At 44.1% G+C, this 24,924-nt stretch overlaps 1 protein-coding gene and 1 pseudogene across 1 annotated transcript in view; both read right to left on the reverse strand.

The window, feature by feature from the left end:
• LOC141121795 (uncharacterized) overlaps window positions 1–24,924 on the reverse strand; it is a 329,972-nt gene that overhangs the window by 44,582 nt on the left and 260,466 nt on the right. The window contains exons 7-10 of the mRNA XM_073611515.1: window positions 1,151–1,357; window positions 843–1,070; window positions 613–765; window positions 350–491 (exon numbers count right to left, since the gene is read on the reverse strand). Coding sequence (XP_073467616.1) covers window positions 350–491; window positions 613–765; window positions 843–1,070; window positions 1,151–1,357 — 730 coding nt within the window. The remainder of the gene's footprint in view (window positions 1–349; window positions 492–612; window positions 766–842; window positions 1,071–1,150; window positions 1,358–24,924) is intronic.
• LOC141121797 (uncharacterized) lies at window positions 16,755–23,179 on the reverse strand (annotated as a pseudogene).

The raw sequence follows: 24,924 nt of genomic DNA on the forward strand, positions 1-24,924 counted from the left end.
ACAATACCATGCATATAAGTCTTTAAAATTAGCACTTTTGATTTCTCCAATAGACTTTTAAAGGGTGTTCCGCGGCTTTTGAATTTGCCGCAAACACCCCAAATTGTTCGCTGTTCGGGAAACAGCCGATGTTCGAACTCGAAGCTCATCCCTAGTCAAGATACATAAATTGTGTCTGCAGCACAGAGAAGGAAGATTATCTGAGAAAAATACAGGAATACAGGACGGGGAACACAGCTCAGGAAAGTAACCAGGGGATTACAGGCTGATATCACCCAGTGCCCACCCTACTCTGGACCAATCAGTGAGCAGTATGGGTGGAGAAATGTATTTAGGGTTAATAACCCACCTGTGCTGATCTCTGTAGGAGTGTCCTCCTCTTTAAATGTCCCCGTTATTCCATCCTCCTCCATAGACTGCTGATCATCCCTCACATACCTCTCTTCTTCTTCTGCTTTAACCTCAAATTCTATATCAATTGGATCTCCACTCTACATGAAGAAAATTAGAGAAATTATCATCTGTAAAATATAAGCTTTATTATTGTGGCATTACATAAAAAAATCCAAACAAATCCACAAGTTCATGTTCTAGATGCTCCGTCCCACCAACCTTGCAACAGTGAGGGATGGTGTGATCTTCCTGTGTGGAATCCCGGGAATACAGAGGATGAGGACATCTCTCTGGTGGGTTCCTGGTATTAGGTAGCTCCTTCACTCCGTACTCCTCTTTAACATCAATATTATCATCTCCAAGGTTTCCACTCTGAATATATAATAAAACATATTGTAACAAATATGCTGTGTATAAATCAGAACTACCAATAATTGTCAATCATCTACCTGATGATGGTGAGGGATGGTGTGATCTTCCTGTGTGGAGTCCCGGGAATACAGAGGACGGGGACATCTCTCTGGTGGGTTTCTGTAGCTGAATGATTCCACCATGGTGTCCTGGTACAGATATTTGTGTTCTTTTAGAAACTCTGACTCCTCCATCACACCATCTTTATCATCCTCCTTTTTTATCTCTTCTTTAACCTCAACTTTAGAATCTCTCAGGTTTCCACTCTGAATATTTAATAAAAATTACATCAATGCAGATAATGTACAGATCCTAATGATACTATCAGTGATTGTTCCTCATCTACCTGATGATGGTGAGGGATGGTGTGACCTTCCTGTGTGGAATCCCGGGAATACAGAGGACGGGGACATCTCTCTACTGGGTTCCTGGTATTAGGTGGCTCCATCATATCCTTGTGTCTTTTTGAAAACTCCTCCATCACTCCATACTCCTCATCCTCCTCTTTATACTCTTCTTTAAAAACAATATTATCATCCCCGAGGTTTCCACTCTGAATATATAAAACATTAATTGTATCAAACACAATTGTGTACAAACCATAACTATCAGTGATTGTTCCTCATCTACCTGATGATGGTGAGGGATGGTGTGACCTTCCTGTGTGGAATCCCGGGAATACAGAGGACGGGGACATCTCTCTGGTGGGTTCCAATTACTGGATCCATCTGTAGGAAACACACACACTGACTGAATACATTGTTTCTATGTGTTTATCAGATGATGGGGGATCTTGGTGGACCCTCCGTACTGCTCTCTCCTTTACAATAAAGTCTCCTCTTACCCGGTGATGTGAGGGGCGGCTGATTGTCCATCATGACGTCCTTGTAGAGATCCTTGTGTCCTTCTAAATACTCCCACTCCTCCATGGAGAAATAGACAAGGACATCCTGACACCTTATAGGAACCTGACACACACAATGATACAGTCACCATCCAGACACATCCCTTGTCTGTTACTGGATAATGTCCCAGAATTCCCAGCACCGCTCACCTCTCCTCCATCATCTCTCTGGTGACTTCTAGAATCTTCTTTTTATTTCTCTATTCTATCAGGGAGGGAGGTGGAGGCAATGTGATGGTCATATGATCTCCAGACTTCACAGACTTCACACAACTCTAGATCTGAACACAAATAGTAAAATGAAATGATATTCCCAGAATCCTCCTCAACTCTCCAGTTAGGTCTCCATTTTATTAAAGCCCCACTTCAGGGTGAGCTATAATTTACCCACAAAGGACCCCAACACTATTCTGACATCATTACATATAACACAGGACCAACAGTCCCACTTAGTGAGGGTGCCAAGGATCCCCCCACATCCTAAGACCCCTTTCACACTGATAGTGCTCCGCGTTAGTGGTAAAGCTCCGCTAGTTTTAGTGGCGCTATTTGGCCGCTAGCGGGGTGCATTTAACCCCTGCTAGCGGCCAAGGAAAGGGTTAAATGCGCCCAAAAAGCGCTGTTGCCGAAGTGCTGCCCATTGATTTCAATGGGTAGGGGAGGTTTAGGAGCAGCGTATACACCGCTCCTCCTCCACCCCAAAGACGCTGCTTGCAGGACTTATTCTAACCTCCTGCAAGCGCACCGCTCCAGTGTAAAAGCACTCAGGCTCTCACACTGGGGCTGCAGGGAGGCATTTTTCAGCCTCTTTACAAGCGCTATTTTTAACCCTTTAGCGCCTGAAAAATGCCCCAGTGTGAAAGGGGTTTGAGAGCATCAGAAAAAAAAAAGAGCCAGATGGAAGGACATTGGGAGGAGGTCAGTGTGATGTCATAGGACATATAGACTCTGGATGGAGGGACATGTGGATGGGGACATTTGAGGGGTCCTCTATATGAGGTTCCCATCCAAACCAAATCATTGTTCCTGGGTGTCCTTCCTCTCCTAAACTGAAGAGTGAACTTTGACCTTTACCATACAGAAATCTGTCAGGAATCTGTGAAAGTAAGCTCTCATGTGATCAGGTGACGTGCGGAGGAACGGAGTGTAAATAGCAGACAATTTTCTCCAGAGCTCCTAATGGTGGGGATGGATTTTGCTGAGTGCTGGTGCCAAGTTTCCACCCCCCAGGATCACTGCAGGTGTGGAGAAAAGCTGTGTAAGAGGATATGGAGGAGAGATGAGGAGGAGATCCAGGAATCAGGATAAAGGTCAGGACAAGCAACAGACGAGCGCATCCAAGAGATGAAGCCGGGGTCACTACACAGAAAATCAATCCAAGGAAACAACAGGCAGGACGAGGAATAGCAAGAAGGAGCTCAGAGACAAATGAGAATATTGCTCAGCCAATGGGAGATTATCTCAGCATGACTTACATAATGAAGGAGATGAGGGGGAGGGGAGGAAGTCACTTATGGTGACCATAGAGACATGGAAATTCAGCTGGTTCAGCAGGGATCGGTCACATTTCCATCCATGTGTGGTCACTGCCGGATAAAAGTCACTCGATCAGCGGCTGCAGCCAATAGCTTCATCACTGATCTGTGTATTCTGAGAGCGGAGGAGCGCCCCCCATTGTCAGAATACAATAGTGCAGCGGGGAGGATTCCCCCATCCCCCTCCAATGTGTGGATGGGGGAATCACTTCAGTTTTTTCCTCTCATCCCGCTGGCTGAACGATAAATCTGAACCATGTATGGCCAGCTTTGGAAGGAAGATATATTCATCATCAACTGATCCCCCTGAAGGGGTTAATCTACATATTACCTCCTCTGCCGACAGATCCTGCAGTGTCTTCTCTCTACGTCCTTCCAAATGGAATGCCTGTCAGTACCTGACATCACTTCCTGTCTTCCATAGAGACTTCCTGTCTGGGTAGAAGTTAGATCACCATCTTGTGGAGCTCAGAGGAACTGCAGCCCCAAGAAATGTCTCGTCAGGGTTGCCAACCTTCCGTAGCATTTTTTACTGACAACCTGAGAAATTACAGAACTCCTATTGAAAACTAACACAGTGAATATTTGAACAGTATAAACATGATACGGAAACACTGACAATACCTATAACAAAGTAATTTGCTTGATTTACACTTAAAAGGTCAACACCGCATGAAATTATCAGCCCCTTATATTTACTAGCAATTGTAAAAAAAAATCACTGATTTTTACAAACTGTCAGTAAATTTACTGGCGGTTGGCAACCCTGCGTCTCGTAGTGTGAACACGGCCTTGTGCTGTGTGTATGTACTGTATATCCTTCCCCTTTCTCTCCTCCCTGAGTGTCTATGAAGAGGTGGAGCTCTGAGTGTGTATGAAGAGGCGGAGCTCTGAGTGTGTATGAAGAGGCGGAGCTCTGAGTGTGTATGAAGAGGCGGAGTCCTGAGTGTGTATGAAGGGGCGGAGCTCTGAGTGTGTATGAAGAGGCGGAGCTCTGAATGTGTATGAAGAGGCGGAGCTCTGAGTGTGTATGAAGAGGCGGAGCTCTGAGTGTGTATGAAGAGGCGGAGCTCTGAGTGTGTATGAAGAGGCAGAGCTCTGAGTGTGTATGAAGAGGGGGAGCTCTGAGTGTGTATGAAGAGGAGGAGCTCTGAGTGTGTATGAAGAGGCGGAGCTCTGAGTGTGTATGAAGAGGCGGAGCTCTGAGTGTGTATGAAGAGGCGGAGCTCTGAGTGTGTATGAAGGGGTGGAGCTCTGAGTGTGTATGAAGAGGCGGAGCCCTGAGTGTGTATGAAGAGGCGGAGCTCTGAGTGTGTATGAAGAGGCGGAGTCCTGAGTGTGTATGAAGGGGCGGAGCTCTGAGTGTGTATGAAGAGGCGGAGCTCTGAGTGTGTATGAAGAGGCGGAGCCCTGAGTGTGTATGAAGAGGCGGAGCTCCGAGTGTGTATGAAGAGGTGGAGTCCTGAGTGTGTATGAAGGGGCGGAGCTCTGAGTGTGTATGAAGAGGCGGAGCTCTGAGTGTGTATGAAGGGGCGGAGCTCTGAGTGTGTATGAAGAGGTGGAGCTCTGAGTGTGTATGAAGAGGCGGAGCTCTGAGTGTGTATGAAGAGGCGGAGCTCTGAGTGTGTATGAAGAGGCGGAGCCCTGAGTGTGTATGAAGAGGCGGAGCTCCGAGTGTGTATGAAGAGGCGGAGTCCTGAGTGTGTATGAAGGGGCGGAGCTCTGAGTGTGTATGAAGAGGTGGAGCTCTGAGTGTGTATGAAGAGGCGGAGCTCTGAGTGTGTATGAAGAGGCGGAGCTCTGAGTGTGTATGAAGAGGCGGAGCTCTGAGTGTGTATGAAGAGGAGGAGCTCTGAGTGTGTATGAAGAGGTGGAGCTCTGAGTGTGTATGAAGAGGTGGAACTCTGAGTGTGTATGAAGAGGCGGAGCTCTGAGTGTGTATGAAGAGGTGGAGCTCTGAGTGTGTATGAAGAGGCGGAGCTCTGAGTGTGTATGAAGAGGTGGAGCTCTGAGTGTGTATGAAGAGGCGGAGCCCTGAGTGTGTATGAAGAGGCGGAGCTCTGAGTGTGTATAAAGAGGCGGAGCTCTGAGTGTGTATGAAGAGGCGGAGCTCCTGCTGGAACAGCGGTTGGAGGAGGAGTCTAGGAGGGAGATGACAGAAAGCGCAGCAGACTTGCAGGAGTGAGCGAGGAGGATCCAGTTCCTTTGCCATCGGAGGTGAGGAGAGTGTGAAGGATGTTGGTGACTCTGGTAGATGAAAAGCTGGGAGTCATATTGCTCTGGTGAGTGGGGAAGCACTACTAAGGGGGCGCCCTCACCATCACGTGTGTAAGAGGTGGAAGAAGGCGTGGCTACACTACAGCTGGCACAGTTTGGAGCACCGAGAACTTTACACCTTATCAACTTTTCATTGATTGGTGGATTGTTTTTTTTGTAAAAGAAGTATGTTGAAGTAGATGCAAAGTGGAAGCAGTAGACTTGCAGAGAACACTATATTGAGCACAAAATATTGTATGATTACATTATTTTTTCCACAGGTTTCTACTTTAATATAGCAGCAAATATTATAAGATTAATGAAATAGGTGTAAAGTGGAAGCAGTGGATCTGCAGGGAACATCTTGAGCACAAAGCACTTTATGTTGTATATGAATTTGCACATGGATCAGTTTACTTCATTTATTGATTAACACCATAAGATCAATGAAGTAGGTGTAAAGTGGAAGCAGTAGATCTGCAGAGAATATTATTTGAGCCCCTAGCACTTTATATATGAATGTCTCCACATATTTTAGTGTATTGGTGATGATTTATGTGCACACACAATAGGACAGCGCTGTGACACATAATGCTCTTCTAGTTGATAAAGGGAATACTTACCTTTGTTACAGCAGCAGTCCGGTATAAGTTATTTTTGTAGGTATTTGAGTTGTTACACATAGCGCGGGTTTTATTCTATTTATATTGGTGACATAATTGCCCAAATCTGGGGATCAGGAGCCATTTCCACCCTTTACTCTCGGCTGGGGTTCTTTGTATCCATATAACAGATGTTCTACATGACTAAATCTGCAATCAATTTTACTGCAAAATCAAAGGGGCCAAAATGTCTCCCCCCCGAGCAGTAATATATTTCTATCCCCCTTGGTGGGAGTGGAGATGACCCATCTATAAGGATATACAGTACATACACACACAGCACAAGGACGTGTTCACACTACGACAGTGGTCCCCAAGCTTTTTGGCACCGGGGACCAGCTGCGTGGAAGAAAATTGTGCCAAGGCCCGGGGGGGGGGGGGGGGGCGGGTGTATGCACATGCGGGGGGGGGGGAATAAGCGATTTTTCGCAGGCAATTCATCGGGGCAATAGCTGGTGTTCTGCTGTTGGCACTTCAATCATCACAGCACCATGGTTGGTATGGTGTCAGAATGATTGAAGCGCATTATTTCTTATATTACATTTTAATATAAAATTAAATAGTTCAACTCACCATAATGCAGAGTCAGTGGGAGCCCTGAGTGTGTCACCAGCCACCAGATGAGGAATGCCACCTGCCAGTGCCACCAGATGCAGCTTGTCACTTTCCTAGTCGCCTGCCACCAGATGAGGAATGCCACCTGCCAGTGCCACCAGATGCAGCTTGTCACTTTCCTAGTCGCCTGCCACCAGATGAGGAATGCCACCTAATTATTGGCACTGGTTCAGTAGTCGTTCTTGAGTAACGGAAGGAGAGCGGAGATGCAGGGTGGGCGGTGATAGATGATGTCATTTCTCTGCTCCCCTCCGCACCTCCGACATTCCGCATGCTGTGAGGGCGGAAGAGCGGTGATGCTAGGCGGGCCGTCCACCTAGCATCACCACTCTTCCGCCCTCACAGCATGCGGAATGTCGGAGGTGCGGAGGGGAGCAAAGAGATGACATCACCTCTCTGCTCGCCAGCCCGCCTGCCTCTCATCTCCTTCATTATGTAAGTCATGCTGAGATAATCTCCCATTGGCTGAGCAATATTCTCATTTGTCTCTGAGCTCCTTCTTGCTATTCCTCGTCCTGCCTGTTGTTTCCTTGGATTGATTTTCTGTGTAGTGACCCCGGCTTCATCTCTTGGATGCGCTCGTCTGTTGCTTGTCCTGACCTTTATCCTGATTCCTGGATCTCCTTATGGGACGCGTTAGTTTAGATAAAATGATACTCCTCCCAAAGATACTCTATTTGGTGTGGCATGCCCCCCTGTACATACCACAAATATTTTTCAAAATAATTGAATCCATTCTTAATTCGTTTGTATGGGGTCACAGCAGACACAAATTATCTTGCAGAATCCTGAAGAACCCAGTGACATTGGGAGGAGCTGCTCTTCCAGATTTTCAGGACTATTATCTTGCCTCCCAATGGTCCCATTTCCATCATTTTGACAAAAACAAGATACCAGTTACTACTCTGTGAGCACCCTGACGACCCAGCCCATACCCCACTTCAGTCAGTCCTCAGAGCCCCATTGACAAGACGTCCCTCACAACACAACGCGGACATGTTGACGCACCACCGGAGGGTATGGCGGACGGCACTACAAAAACTCGGGACCCCACAGGTACACTCTCACACCCCTCTCTGGTTCAACACACGCTTACCTGAATTATTGTCCATTCCAGACCCTGCGGTGTGGCTATGCCATGGGATCTTACATACACCAGATCATGACCACCACGGGACTTAAAACATTTCAAATTTTTTATATTTTGGAAAAATTGTTTTTTTTTTGTAGCTCCACTAGCTATATCATATCATTTCACTTGTCACAGAATGTTTAGTGCTATTTGTCAATTTAGTGCTTTAGCATTTATTATATTTTAGCACATGTCAGTTATATTCTCATTTGTAAATTGTGAGTCACATGTCACTTTAGGGGATTTAATACTCCTTGTGCACAAACATTTAGCGCCGCTATTTTGACTTTGTGTCTTTATCCCAGATTGACCAGTAGTTAAAATTCAGCTTTTATATTTTATCCTTTTAAGTGGCAGCTTCCACATACTCTGTATCTATCCAGAGGCACAGTGGCGGTATTTTGAGTAGCGGCGCCTTTTTCTCAATTATACCCACAGGATTAAATTAATACATATATTCATAGCCCCACATATAGATAATACCCTGTATGAAAGAAAACATTTTTCTTTTAACAAATAAGTAGAATACATTTTTGTCCTCAGACACACCCGGTGGCTGAAGATGATATTACCCAATTGTACCCGGCAAATCATTAGAATTCCCCAACCAATGGAGAGTGAGCCAAACCTTCTGGGCGGAGCTTATGATAATTTTATGAGCTTATTGTCCCAAAATGGTATAAAGGTTGTGAGGGCCCTAAGGAAGGGATCACAGACCCATACACCAGATGCACCCCTAGATGATCAAGAAGTCTGCTGATATTTGATGACTCCCCATCTTGCTGGACCTTGTGACTGGTACCACTCGATGTGCTTAGATATTGGTGGACATCTCCCCTTTTAAGGTGATTGGTAAGATACAGATCATACAGATTCTATTTCATCTTCTCTCTCAAAATTATAGGGATTATATTTTATAGTTTATGTATTGACGTTTATTGACTGTCTAGGCCGTGCATTATTATAACCGTGTTTTAGGGAACTCAGACAAACATATTTACATCAATTTATATTCTGTGATCCCAGGGAGAGTTTTATTGCTCCATTTAATTTTAGTGGCTCTGTAGGTTTAATACTTATTTCAAATTGGCAATATTGTTCTGTTGACTTTGTGAGACATACTTTGGATTCCTTCCGGCTGGAGAAATTCAGAGGACCGTTTCCCTGAGCGACAAGGGATATTGTGTTCTTGAATATAAAGCAGAAATTACCGCGCATATTTTTCCAACAGACCAATTTGGACTCCCCAGAGTAATTATATTTAGATTTTGTTTCATTGTTGTACTGATGTTTTACTAATGTATATGTGAAATATCAATCACCAGAAAATCTAGTTCTGTATGAAATTGCATTAATATACTCGTTAATTAATAAAGTCAAATTATTTACTTATTAATTTTTTTGGGAGATATTTATACTTTTGGTAAGGAAAACCCATAAATTAACAAACTCAGGAAAGGATTGTGGAATGCACTGATATTCTGAACTAAATTCATAAAATTATTGTAAGGTTGGAGGCACTGAAAAATAAAACACTGAGATCTTAATTAAGATTCCATACCACACTCACAACAACCCAATGTATATACAGAGCCCTGAATATGTGTGTGCGGATCCATATAGCACTAGTAGCTTTCGTCTTTTTGAAGAAAAGATTTGTGTCTTCAGCTAGCTACTCTCATTGGTGTGCTCCTGGGTAGCAGGGCCGCACAACACAACTGGCCCAGATTATCAAGTGAAACAGGCAGGATCTTTGTCAGTAAGGTGAGAGGGCAATGGTGTCTGTATACAGTGTCCCTGGGAATGGATGGCCTTATTCTTTATCCCTGTGGCACTACAAGTGTCGGCAAGATGACTACCAGCAATGATGTCTGTATACAGTGTTCATATAACTCCTTCTGTGGTGCAGTGTCCTTGTTTCCTGCAAATGGGCAAAAAGCCCTCTCACCCAACCCTGCGATCAAGGCCCAAACGAACGTCTTGGAACAGGCAGGCTCTCCTGCCGACCCGACTGGTCACCTCACACTGGAATGCTTCACCATTGGTGCAGGTGCGCCTGGATATGCACCTGGGATTCCCCTCACTCAGGCTGGATGTACCGAGAGGCGGTGGAGGCCTGAATCACAAGAGGAGATCATGTGAGAGACAGCATCTCTCACTCGGGTCTGTCTGATCTCTTTTCCTGCCTTGTGCTGACTGAGAATCCCCTCAGGAAATTAAAATTGAGTCTTTACTTTCCTGCCAGCAGAGCATGCTGGTCTTGGTAGTTCCTGTCACTATACAAGGGGGCCACTCTGTGCTGGAACTTCATATTCCAGAGTCCTTTGCAGCTGCTTCCTGCAGCTTGTCAAAGTCCCTCTGATTGGCTCCTGCTTCTTTAATTGGCTTTCTTCTTCCTGCTAATAGGGACACAGGGGAGGCTGCAGAGTAACCAACTTTCTGTAAGTCAGCTCACGTTACATTAGATTCAGTCAGTCAGTAAAACAGTAATGCAGCGTACAGACGATCGAATTTTCCGACAAAAAAGGTGGATTTTTTTCTGATGGATGTTGGCTCAAACTTGTCTTGCATACACACAATCACAAATTCCGAACATCAAGAACGCGGTGACATACAACATGTACAACGAGCTAAGACAAATTACGTTCAATAGCCAGTGCGGCTCTTCTGCTTGATTCCGAGCATGCGTGGAATTTTGTGCATCGGAATTGTCTACACACGCTCGGAATTTATGACAATGGATTTTGTTGTTGGAAAATTTGAGATCCAGCTCTCAAATTTTTGTTGTCGGAAATTCAGACAGCAAATGTCTGATGGAGCCTACACACGGTCGGAATATCCGACAACAAGCTCACATGGAACATTTGTTGTCAGAAATTCCAACCGTGTGTACGGGGCAGAGGAGGGAGGGGGAAGAAATCCCCCGCAGACATGACAAGTGCTTTCTCCCTAACAGAGGAACCTCTGCCAGCTTGGCTGTGTTAATGTAAGTCTCAGGATGCAGCAATTGCGTGGCACCCGCTACATATTTAAAAAACAAGACTAATATCACTTTAAGGTTAGTTGTGTGTAGTAAAGGAGATGTTTTATTTTATTAAAATGAGTGTACTGAGGTTAGTACTGTCTGCTACATACTCGCTTATGGCACAGTCATTAAAGTATATGGCCCTTTAAGCCCCTCCCACTGATTGATGCAATCTGACCACACCCACAGTTGTGGCGCCGCAACTCTATATGGCCACATACCATTTTTCTTGGGGGGGTGCAAAAAATTGACCAGCCCCCGGGTGACAAATGTGCTAGCTACGTCACTGGGTAGAGGGGTGGGAGGAGAGAGAACACACATCCGCTCTCCTCCCCTTCTTGTTCCTGACCCGGAAGTGACATGTATGACGTCACTTCCGCGTCCCTAATGACAGTTTCCTCGGCCGGGAAAGAATATAATGCTGTGCGATCTGCATTGCATTACATTCAGTGGAGCACAGGGGAGACATTGGGGGTCTTTTAGATCCTGGATGTCTCCTTAAAGAGAACCTGTCACCAAAAATTCATCACGTGGGGGACCTTTTGTCCTCTATGTCAGTGTTTCGCAACCTTTTTTCAGTCAAGGCATCCTCCAAAATTATGGACAGTCTTGAGGCACCCCAATCTAAAATGTAAAAACTATTCTAATGGTTCTACATAATGCAACAACATCAACACAAGTAGGACCGCCCAATGTTATAATTGATTTATTCTTCCAATGCAAATACACTCTTGCAAACTGGTCCTGACTAGTATTCCAATGTTTCTCTTCTCCCTCAGTTTTTCTCCATCACTCAGCTAATGAGACCCCAAAGCTGATGGAGAGAGGTGGGGGAGGGTCACACAAGGATGATATTCAGGCAACTGACATCCTCCTTATCAGCTCATGATGTTATTGGTCGTTAGGAGGTTGGCAGCTAGAAGGTTGTAATGGTGTACAATGAAAACCTGAGGCTTTGTGTAACTAAAAGGCTTCATCCCTCCTCTGGATTGTATACAATTTTGGGGCAATATTTTGGATATTTGCCAAGGCACCCCTGAAGAAACTTCAAGGCATCCTGGTTGAAAAAGGCTGCTCTATGTGATAAATATATATATATAATTTGTTTAAATTGTACAAAATGTAATTTAAACCCAGGCACATAAACCCCCCCAAAAAATTGAGGCCCCGCCCCCACATATATGCACGTACAAACAAACTCACACATTGGGGCCCCTACACCTGAAAACGTTGATTGCGATACACATGTCACATATCGCCACGCACACCGGAATGAGAGCAATAATTCTATCACCAGACCTCCTCCGTAACACTAAACTGATGACCTATAGGGGGCTTTTAAAGCGTCGCTTATAGAAAAAATAGTGTACTGAAGGTTGTCACCATTTCACAGGTGCACACAAATTTAAGGTTTGACATGTTGGGTATCTATTTACTCAGTGAAACCTTGGCTTTTATATTTTACCCAAAAAATTGGGTAATTTGTTGATCTTTTGTGCCACCTAAAATTAAATTTAGTGTTGTTTTTTAAACTGAAATTTTGCGTTTTCTAGACTTTTGCGGTAATATCATGTGACAAAAAAAAAATTGGAACTACCACTATTTTATTATTCTCTAGGGTAGAGTGAAAAAATAGACTCTGTGCTAAATCAGAAAACATAAAGTGAAAAAAATATAACAATATTAAAGCTGCTCCCCTGATTGCACAAAGTGGTCAATAATGATTGGTAGTAGATAGGGGGGGCTGGTGACTAAACTAATGACAATAGTGGAAATAAAAACTAATGGTAATACATTTAGCTAAATGCCAAAGATATAAGGAAACTCCAAAAAATAGAGAGACTATTAAGTGAAAATAATACTGAGTATAACATAGGTGATGACACACATCGTTTAAACAACAGTGGTAATAATAAAGTCCCATTTGCAAAGAAAACAACCACAATTAAATTGCAGAGAAAGGTGATCTTCTAGATGTATGTAAAATCTTCTATGTGGGAAGTGGAAATTCCTTCACCAAGAAGTCAGTACACCCCACAGTGAAAGGTGAAAAATCTACTTACCAGATACAAATGACTTCTTTAATTAAAAAGAGAGTCATGAGCGCTTGTGCAGGATTGTGCCCTGCTCACATACGGAGGCTGGATAGCAATAGGCAAAAAGGCTTCTTCCCCGGATGATTAACCATGGGCCATAGAAAAAACAATGGATACTTCTATAGTGTAATAGAGTTTATTAAAATGGTTAAAAGTAAAGTCAAATGGCCGCTTACATAAGTTCGTGCCTACCCGGCACTGGGGCTGCTCACTCCTCTGTAGTAGATCTAAACATGGATGCCAAACACCACCTCCGTGGTCGGCATGCGTTCCACCCGACTAAAGCAACAACCAAGGAACCAGAAGTAGGAGGGAGATCACGTGATCAGGTACCGCTCCGACGTACGTTTCGTATTAACGTCTTCAGGGAAGCGTACCTTGGTCACTAGGTGACAGTTATTTGTAATACAAAAGGGCGGACTTATGGGGGTGGTAATTGGACGCCGCAAAAGATAGGGTTGGTGCGTGACACACAATACTTGCTGACAGTTCGTATAGCGCCGGACAAACCCCCGGGCCGAACTGTAAAAAGTATAAGCTTTAATGCAATTAAAATTGAGATGGGATAAGAATAAAAATAAAATTCGGTTGGTTAAAAAGACTGAAATTTATAACGAAAAAAACTTGTTAGTATGCAGCCACAGTGCCGGTTCACAGACATGGCTAATGGTGTTCCCATTCCATACAATCCCAGTAAAAATGGTCCATATTCATCATAAAACAAATCAGCAATAAGATTAATAACCACTAGAACAAATAATAAAGGATGAAGCACAAATTGGGGAAACATTGGAAAATTGGTAAAGATCACAAATTGGACAGGAATAGACTGGAAAAAGGCAATAGGAAAAAAAATAGTACATAGAGAAACTTGTCCCATCTATTAGTGACTATGGTAGGGGAAGTTTGTAAAACTGAGACACCCTAAAAAGAGGGGATATATCTCATTACCAATAGGGGTCAACCCAGTGGCAATATTGAGGGAAAAAAATTGGCACAAACTGGTAAACCCAAAAATTAGGGTGTACCAAATTGGTACCAGGGGTAGATGATATTAAAAGAGGCGATGAAAAACGCTTGGGGGGGTTTAATCATTTGTCAGGAAGCAATTCAGGTCTAGTTCAATATTCATCCCAAAGGGCTGCATCGTGTGTAGCCAGTATGTTTAATTTTGGGATATAGATCTCTTCATATGAGTACCTCTCCAATGCTTTGATATTTTGTCGATACCATGAAACGTTAGAAGTGTTGGATCGCTGTTATGGAAGAGTTTAAAATGTCTGGAGACACTATGGTTGGGATAACCTTTTTTGATATTTGCAAGATGTTCATGTATTCTAATTTTTAATTGTCGTGTGGTTCTGCCAACATGTTGCAAAGAACACGGGGAATCCAAAACATGTCACATGATCGGAGTGACACGTGATGAGAGGTTTGATTTTGAATTCTTGTTTTGTCACCAATAATTTGAAGTTGGATATTTTTTTGGTTGTACCTGGTTTTCTTGTTGTTTTGCAGGCCTTACATCTAGTACAATAATGGAACCCAGACCCATCCAGAAAAGTGAGTGGTTTTCTTGGAGGGTCTGGTACATTACGGGCGATGAGATTTCTAGGACCCGGGGCCCTCCTATAGATGAACTTGGGCTTAGCTGGCAATGAGGACTGGAGGTCCCTATCTTTGAGTAGGATGGGCCAGAATTTTTTGAAAATAGTTTCCACTAGCTTGTACTGGCGGTGGAAGCCTGATATGAAGGCCAACTCCCCCTTGTACTCTTTTTTTGGTTTGGTGACCAGAAGAGTCTGTCTGTCCATTGCTGACACCTGTCCAACAAGTTTCTCAAGTGTATGCAATGGATAGCCTTTTTGCCTATTGCTATCCAGCCTCCGTATGTGAGCAGGCACAATCCTGCACAAGCGCTCATGACTTTTTAATTAAAGAAGTCATTTGTATCTGGAAGGCAGATTTTTCACCTATCACTGTGGGGTGCACTGACTTCTTGGTAAAGGCATTTCCACTTCCCACATAGAAGGTTTTACCTATATCTAGAAGATCACCTTTCTCTGCAATTTAATTGTGGTTGTTTTCTTTGCAATTGGGACTTCATTATTACCATTGTTATCACTTATGTTATACTTAGTATTATTGTGTTGTTTGTTGTGGGGAGAAGTGGGACTTTATATGAGGCCTCTGAAGATCAGGGGCGCAGCAAAGAAAAAAAGGAAGAGTTTGGGACTTTGAGTGAAGCATGCAGCTGGAGAGCAAGAAGACACTTGGGATATTATACCATAAAATTTATTCCATGATTACAACATACAGTAAGAAATGTCAATGGCACAGATAGACATTGCAACCTGCAAACCTTCTAGAGTAAATTACATAATAGATCATAATAAATATATATAAACATAAAATACAATTCATGTAGGACATCCCATATATAAAGGTAAAATGGTCACTGACTGTAAACATAATGTAGCAGCATAATTAGTTCAAACAACTGGATGTGTATCCATGATTGTTGCGTCTATAGCTCGACGCGTTTCGTGACTATTTGGTCACTCTTCAGGAGCAGACGCTGTAGGGATGTCTATAAAGTTGAAATTGAAAGGTGAGCAATAATTGTGTAGATCATACCAAAAGAAGGAGACGGGGAAATATTACATATTCACCCATACTTACAGGTTCTGCATGGGTGTGGGGTGCGGCAGTGGATGCCTAGGCAGAGCTGCGGACAAATTGTCTCCCCCGGGAGCAGAGGCGGAAAAACAGTGGATGGACGGCGGGAAACCCTGAAGGATGCGGCGTGACTGGGGAGGTGAACCCCACCAAAATCCAAGTGTGTGCATGGTTCATAAGATTATCTGTGAATAAATGTGAAAATGTGTGTAAACAATGTGTGAAAGTTGTGTGAGACTGATGATAAATTTAACTGGTGAGGCAAAGGTTCCAATCTGTGTAAGAATAGGTGACTGGTGTAATGAAAAGTGATAAGTGAAAAAGGACATGGAAAACACTACACTAAAAAAGAAAAAACAATAATGTAAAAGTGCCTAAACTTTGGGGAAAAAAGAGTGCAAAGGTGAAGAAGAGAAATTAATAATGCAAAAAAAGAAAGGAAGAAATCATGAAATAATGTGAAATAAGGATTACCTTGTATGTGCATATGCAAGTATGTGTAATGACCAGGTCTGCTACCCAGAGAGCGCCAGTCCATCCAGAGAGTACCCGTTCGTGCAATGGGGAGTGTAAGTATACCCCCATAACCACTGTTTGCCACCAACGTTACGCCGGCAAATATGGGAGAGAGGGAAGGCGTCTACCCGAGCTATAACCGCCCGGCGAATGGCGCCAAACAACCTCCCTCATCTACAATGCCGGATGTATATCCCAGAGTGCCCGCGCGTCGGCGCAGGCCGGATCAACGTCACGCGTCCAGAGACCAGGGGCGTGGCGTTGGGTGAATATGTAATATTTCCCCGTCTCCTTCTTTTGGTATGATCTACACAATTATTGCTCACCTTTCAATTTCAATTTTATAGACATCCCTACAGCGTCTGCTCCTGAAGAGTGACCAAATAGTCACGAAACGCGTCAAGCTATAGACGCAACAATCATGGATACACATCCAGTTGTTTGAACTAATTATGCTGCTACATTATGTTTACAGTCAGTGACCATTTTACCTTTATATATGGGATGTCCTACATGAATTGTATTTTATGTTTATATATATTTATTATGATCTATTATGTAATTTACTCTAGAAGGTTTGCAGGTTGCAATGTCTATCTGTGCCATTGACATTTCTTATTGTATGTTGTAATCATGGAATAAATTTTATAGTACAATATCCCAAGTGTCTTCTTGCTCTCCAGCTGCATGCTTCACACAAAGTCCCCTACTCAGTATTATTTTCACTTAATAGTCTCTCTATTTTTTGGAGATTCCTTATATCTTTGCATTTAGCTAAATGTATTACCATTATTCTCTAGGGTGTCTGCTTTCAGAAAATATATCATATTTTGGGGGTTTTATATAATCTTCAGGCCTAAAATTATTTTTGAATTCCTTCCCGCCCGGACTATAGCAAAATGATGGCCAGGCGGGGGTTCCATTATCCTGAGTGGATGTCATATGACGTTCAGAAGAATAAGCTGCTCGGGCATGTGGGGATCGGTGGTGTGGTGTGTAGCTCTGACACACCGCATCTCCAATCTCGGTAAAGAACTTATGACGTAGGCTCTTCACCATGTGATCAGCTGTGTCCAATCAAAGCTAATCACAGCGTAACCAGGATGTGCCGTTTATTGGCTTTCCTTTATTCATGCTGACAAGGCCCAAGTTGAGGAGAGCCAATCAGCAGGTCTCCTGACAGGGGGGGATCTGCACTGATATTCAGCATTGATTATCAGTACAGGCCCATCAGTGATGAACACCAGTGATGACCACTAGTGCCCACCTGTGATGTCCAGCAGTGCCCATCAGGAATGCCAATCAGTGCCAACCTGTTCCCACTAGGTATGCCAATCAGTGCCCATTAGGTATGCCAATTAGTGCCCATCAGGGATGCCAATCAGTGCCATCAGGGATTCCAAACGGTGGCCATCAGGGATGCTTGTCAGTACCTCCTCATCAGTGCCCATCAGTGCTGCAGATTAGTGCCTCCTCATCAGTGCCCATCAGTGAAGGAGAAAACTTACTTATTTCCAACATTTTGTCTCTTGCAGTGAAAAGGTTAAAGGAAACGTGTTACATTTTCCTATTCCTGCAGTGGCCCAGCGATCCGAGCCCTCTGTGTTCCCCGTATCAGCTGTCACTTTATGAAAAGAGCGCGGCCGTGCCATTCATTCACAGAGTTCTGTCCTTTGCCGATAGTTTTCAATGAACACCCACACCTCTGCTGAGCTCTCTGGTAGGTGAGGAACAAGGAGATTGTCATAAGGGGCAAGGAGATTGGGACCCTGATTTAACCCCTTGTACAAGTGTTTTTTTTTTTTAAATATCCACACCCCTGGAACTGTTTCTTACATGACGAAGATCAGCCATTGAGTATATCTGAGGTGTATATCAGGGTGTGCTTCTTCCCCTCATGAGAGCTGTGATGTTCAGCAACATTCATATAGAAGACATTTCCCGCAATCAAGGCACTAATACACCTCGAGGGTTGTGTGAGATCCCTGATGTACAGGAAGACAGTACTTCAGTGAGGAACAATTCCCTCACTCAGGACAGGAATACGGCTTCTCCCCCGTGTGAGATCTCTGATGTGTGCAAAGACTGGACTTGTCTGAAAAACATTTCCCACAATCAGGACAGGAATGCGGCTTCTCCCCTGTGTGAAATCTCTGATGTGTGCAAAGACTGGACTTCCGTGTAAAAGATTTCCCACACTCAGGACAGGAATACGGCTTCTCTCCTGTGTGAGATCTCTGATGTGTGTAGAGACTGAACTTCCGTGAAAAACATTTCTCTCACTCAGGACAGGAATACGGCTTCTCCTTCATATGAGACCTCTGATGTCTGGAAAGATGGGACTTCCATGAAAAACATTTCCCACACTCAGGACAGGAATACGGCTTCTCTCCCCTGTGAGATCTCTGATGTGTGTAAAGAAGGGACTTGTCTGAAAAACATTTACCGCACTCAGGACAGGAATACGGCTTCTCCCCCGTGTGAGATCTCTGATGTGTGCAAAGACTGGACTTGTCTGAAAAACATTTCCCACAATCAGGACAGGAATACGGCTTCTCCCCTGTGTGAGATCTCTGATGTGTGCAAAGACTGAACTTCCGTGTAAAAGATTTCCCACACTCAGGACAGGAATACGGCTTCTCTCCTGTGTGAGATCTCTGATGTGTGTAGAGACTGAACTTCCGTGAAAAACATTTCCCGCACTCAGGACAGGAATACGGCTTCTCCCCTGTGTGAGATCTCTGATGTCTGTAAAGACTGTGCTTCATTGAAAAACATTTCCCGCACTCAGGACAGGAATGCGTCTTTTTCCTAGAGTGAGATCTCTGATGTATGACAAGGTCTGATTTTTGCATAAAGCATTTCCTGCACTCAGGACGGGAATGTGTCTTCTCTGCTGTGTGAGATCTTTTATGCCTATTAACTTTGTATTTAGAATGTAAACATTTCCTGCACTCAGTACAGGAAAACCTCTTATGTTTTGGAAGGACAACATCATCCCTCACAGTCTGAGGTTCCTCAGGATAAGAGGAATGCGATGGTCCATCTACATTATGTGGTGCCGGATGGACATTTGAGGTAGCCGGGTTTTCTCCTGGACTATACTGTGTGATGTCCTCATCTTCTACTTTACAGTCTGGAGACAAAGTGAGACAATCCTCTGAGGTTTTCCTCATCTCCCGTCCATCTCCTAAAATAGAGATAAAAAGATTATTAATAGACATGAGCAGATTGGTTCCCCTAAACTAGGACTCCGCCCACATCAGGCAGCTTTGTCTCTGAGGATCTTACAATTCCACCCCCAAGGAAACTAGTAAATGGGTCCTCTGATCTCCTACCAGTTCATTTCTTTATTCATGGACCTTAGTCAGAGAGTGAGGAAACAACGAGAACTGTCTATTAGAGGAGTGACAGCGATGAGGGGATTATAGGACGAGTGTCCCCACCCCCTCTATCACTCATTGCCATCATCCCAACACAAGAAGTCCTGCACTTCCTTATTTAGTCCATGATTTAGTCATGAATAACAGCGGGGCTGAGCCCCACCAGAGGTCAGAGAGTGAGGATGGGGGGAGAACAACCAAGATGAAGACTGGACTGATCCTGAAGACGGCCATCATTGGGTTATTGACTCCTCCTTCATTATCACTTTCTGTTTAAAGCTCCAAAGTTTGAGGATGTTATCACATTATTATCAATATGTAAAAGTCTGTGCTCCAATCAAATCATCAGATATAAAATGTCCAGCTGGTAGAAATGGGTGCAAAAGAAGTCAGAGTATGTAATGTACAACATAGAGTATATAGTGCAGCGGTCAGGAGTATGTAATGTACAATATAAATTATACAATGTGAGGGTCAGGACTCATAATATTGGTATTCAGTATTCAGTGGTAGATTAATTTTTTACATGAGACAAGTTGCAGAGGTCCCACACCACTGCCTCCCATCTCCTGAGACTGCACTCATTGACTTGGGTCTGAGACTATACAGACATATCCCTCCACCTGGCACAGCCAGTAAACAGAGTAATTACCTCTGGGAGAATAGTTCTGTCAGAGATCTTGCCATACCCGGGTATGGGACAGAAGACCCAAAGCACATACCCCAGGTGCCTAGGTCTAATAACGCCTGGGGTGAAAATGAACATTTTGCTGTCAGCTGACCCCAGAATCTCCATAAATCCAGTCTAGATACATAAATTGTGACTGCAGCACAGAGAAGGAAGATTATCCGAGAGAAATACAGGAATACAGGATGGGGAACACAGCTCAGGAAAGTGACCAGGGGATTACAGGCTGATATCACCCAGTCCCCGCCCTACTCTGGTCCAATCAGTGAGCAGTATGGGTGGAGGAATGTATTTAGTGTTAATGACCCACCTGTGCTGATCTCTGTAGGGGTGTCCTCCTCTATAAATGTCCCCGTTATTCCATCCCCCTCCATAGACTGCTGATCATCCCTCACATACCTCTCTTCTTCTTCTGATTTAACCTCAAATTCTATATCGATTGGATCTCCACTCTAAATCAAGAAAATGAGAGAGAATATCATCTGTAAGATATAAGCTTTATTATTGTGACATCACATAAAAAATCCACACATTGTCTCTATAAGTGTGTTTTATAACCTCTGTACCACTAACCTTGAGGTAACAGTGAGGTGTGGTGTGACCTTCCTGTGTGGAATCCCGGGAATACAGAGGGTGGGGACATCTCTCTGGTGGGTTCCTGGTATTAGGTGGCTCCATCATATCCTTGTGTCCTTCTAAAAACTCCTCCATCACACCATACTCCTCATCCTCCTCTTTATACTCTTCTTTAACATCAACATTATCATCCCTGAGATTTCCACTCTGAATATTATAATAAAACATTCATTGTAACGAACATGCTGTGTATAAATCAGAACTACCAATAATTGTCAGTCATCTACCTGATGATGGTGAGGGATAGTGTGATCTTCCTGTGTGGAATCCCGGGAATACAGAGGATGGAGACATCTCTCTGGTGGGTTTCTGTAGCTGGATGACTCCACCATGGTGTCCTGGTACAGATCTTTGTGTTCTTTTAGAGACTCTGACTCCTCCATCACCCCATCCTCATCATCCTCCTCTTTTATCTCTTCTTTAACCTCAACTTTAAAATATCTCAAGTTTCCACTCTTAATATATAATAAAAAATTATATTAAAGGTAACAATACAGATAATGTACAGATCCTAATGATACTCTCAGTGATTGTTCCTCATCTACCTGATGATGGTGAGGGATGGTGTGATCTTCCTGTGTGGAATCCCGGGAATACAGAAGACGGGGACATCTCTCTGGTGGGTTCCCATTACTGGATCCATCTGTAGGAAACACACACACTGACTGAATACATTGTTTCTATGTGTTTATCAGGTGATGGGGGATCTAGGTGGACCCTCCGTACTGCTCTCTCCTTTACAATAAAGTCTCCTCTTACCCGGTGATGTGAGGGGCGGCTGATTGTCCATCATGACGTCCTTGTAGAGATCCTTGTGTCCTTCTAAATACTCCCACTCCTCCATGGAGAAATAGACAGTGACATCCTGACACCTTATAGGAACCTGACACACACAATGATACAGTCACCATCCAGACACATCCCTTGTCTGTTACTGGATAATGTCCCAGAATTCCCAGCACCGCTCACCTCTCCTGTCAGCAGCTCCATCATCTTCTTGGTGACTTCTAGAATCTTCTGCATGTTGTGTCTCTCAGATTTTAGGGAGTCACATGGAGGCACTGTGATGGTCATATGATCACCTGACTTCACAAGAGGAAATCTCTATATTGAGGAACCCAATAGGAATATCATGTTAGAATCCCAGAATCCTCCTCACCTCTCCAGTCAGGTCTGTTATTAATAGAGATAAGAGTGATGTCATGTGACCTCCCAGAATCCTCCTCACCTCTCCGGTCAGCAGGTAGATGATCTCCAGGGTGAGGTTTAGTATCTTCTCAGTCATGTGACTCCGGTCCTCCTCCATGCTCATTTGTGCCGTCATCTACGAAGGTAAGATGACATTGATATCCGTTAATTATCTGGATTAGTATTGGTTGTACAATAATAGGATGAGGATATAAGGAGGTAATATGAAGGTCAGTATGTATTTAAGCACTATGGTCCCCAGTGAGAACATTTAATCTAGACAGTTTAGTGGTTGCTGTGATTCTTGCAGTCCAGGACTCTTGTAAAACTTGGCCTCCTGGATCACATATTCCATTCTGTTGGGTGTGAGATAGGAGGAGATCCAGGAATCAGGATAAAGGTCAGGACAAGCAACAGACGAGCGCATCCAAGAGATGAAGCCGGGGTCACTACACAGAAAATCAATCCAAGGAAACAACAGGCAGGACGAGGAATAGCAAGAAGGAGCTCAGTGACAAATGAGAATATTGCTCAGCCAATGGGAGATTATCTCAGCATGACTTACATAATGAAGGAGATGAGGGGGAGGGGAGGAAGTCACTTATGGTGACCATAGAGACATGGAAATTCAGCTGGTTCAGCAGGGATCGGTCACATTTCCATCCATGTGTGGTCACTGCCGGATAAAAGTCACTCCATCAGCGGCTGCAGCCAATAGCTTCATCACTGATCTGTGTATTCTGAGAGCGGAGGAGCGCCCCCCATTGTCAGAATACAATAGTGCAGCGGGGAGGATTCCCCCATCCCCCTCCAATGTGTGGATGGGGGAATCACTTCAGTTTTTTCCTCTCATCCCGCTGGCTGAACGATAAAACTGAACCATGTATGGCCAGCTTTGGAAGGAAGATATATTAATCATCAACTGATCCCCCTGAAGGGGTTAATTTACATATTACCTCCTCTGCCGCCAGATCCAGATAATGTCTCCTCACTAAGTCTTTCCAAATGGAATGTCTGTCAGTACCTGACATCACTTCCTGTCTGTATCTGACATCACTTCCTGTCTGTATTCCATAGAGACTTCTTGTCTGGACAGAGGTGAGATCACCACCTTGTGGAGCTCAGAGGAACTGCAGCTCAAGAATCATCTCGTAGTGTGAACACGGCCTTGTGCTGTGTGTGTATGTACTGTATATCCTTCCCCTTTCTCTCCTCCCTGAGTGTGTATGAAGAGGTGGAGCGCTGAGTGTGTATGAAGAGGCGGAGCCCTGAGTGTGTATAAAGAGGCGGAGCTCTGAGTGTGTATGAAGAGGTGGAGCTCTGAGTGTGTATGAAGAGGCGGAGCTCTGAGTGTGTATGAAGAGGCGGAGCTCTGAGTGTGTATGAAGAGGCGGAGCTCTGAGTGTGTATGAAGAGGCGGAGCCCTGAGTGTGTATGAAGAGGCGGAGCTCTGAGTGTGTATGAAGAGGCGGAGCCCTGAGTGTGTATGAAGAGGCGGAGCTCCGAGTGTGTATGAAGAGGCGGAGCCCTGTGTGTGTATGAAGAGGCGGAGCTCTGAGTGTGTATGAAGAGGCGGAGCTCTGAGTGTGTATGAAGAGGCGGAGCCCTGTGTGTGTATGAAGAGGCGGAGCTCTGAGTGTGTATGAAGGGGCGGAGCTCTGAGTGTGTATGAAGAGGCGGAGCTCTGAGTGTATGAAGAGGCGGAGCTCTGAGTGTGTATGAAGAGGCGGAGCTCCTGCTGGAACAGCGGTCGGAGGAGGAGTCTAGGAAGGAGATGACAGAAAGCTCAGCAGACTCTCAGGAGTGAGCGAGGAGGATCCGGTTCCTTTGCCATCGGAGGTGAGGAGAGTGTGAAGGATGTTGGTGACTCTGGTAGATGAAAAGCTGGGAGTCATATTGCTCTGGTGAGTGGGGAAGCACTACTAAGGGGGCGCCCTCACCATCATGTGTGTAAGAGGTGGAAGAAGGCGTGGCTACACTACAGCTGGCACAGTTTGGAGCACCGAGAACTTTACACCTTATCAACTTTTCATTGATTGGTGGATTTGTTTTTTTTTTAAGCAAAATGGTTTGTTGAAGTAGATGTAAAGTGGAAGCAGTGGACTTGCAGAGAACACTATATTGAGCACAAAATATTGTATGATTACATGAATCTGCACATATTTTTAGTTTATTTAATATAGCAGCAAATAATATGATATTAAAGAAGTAGGTGTAAAGTGGAAGCAGTAGATCTGCAGAGAATATTATTTGAGCCCCTAGCACTTTATATATGAATGTCTCCACATATTTTAGTGTATTTGTGATGATTTATGTGCACACACAATAGGACAGCGCTGTGACACATAATGCTCTTCTAGTTGATAAAGGGAATACTTACCTTTGTTACAGCAGCAGTCCGGTATAAGTTATTTTTGTAGGTATTTGAGTTGTTACACATAGGGCGGGTTTTATTCTATTTATATTGGTGACATAATTGCCCAAATCTGGGGATCAGGAGCCATTTCCACCCTTTACTCTTGGCTGGGGTTCTTTGTATCCATATAACAGATGTTCTACATGACTAAATCTGCAATCAATTTTACTGCAAAATCAAAGGAGCCAAAATGTCTCCCCCCCGAGAAGTAATATATTTCTATCCCCCTTGGTGGGAGTGGAGATGACCCATCTCTAAGGATATACAGTACATACACACACAGCACAAGGCCGTGTTCACACTACAAGATGCTTCTCTGGGCTGCAGTTCCTCTAAACTCCACAAGGTGGTGATCTCACCTCTACCCAGACAGGAAGTCTCTATGGAAG

This window comes from Aquarana catesbeiana, unplaced genomic scaffold, assembly GCF_042186555.1.
Source record: "Aquarana catesbeiana isolate 2022-GZ unplaced genomic scaffold, ASM4218655v1 unanchor232, whole genome shotgun sequence".
NCBI classification, from domain to species: domain Eukaryota; kingdom Metazoa; phylum Chordata; class Amphibia; order Anura; family Ranidae; genus Aquarana; species Aquarana catesbeiana.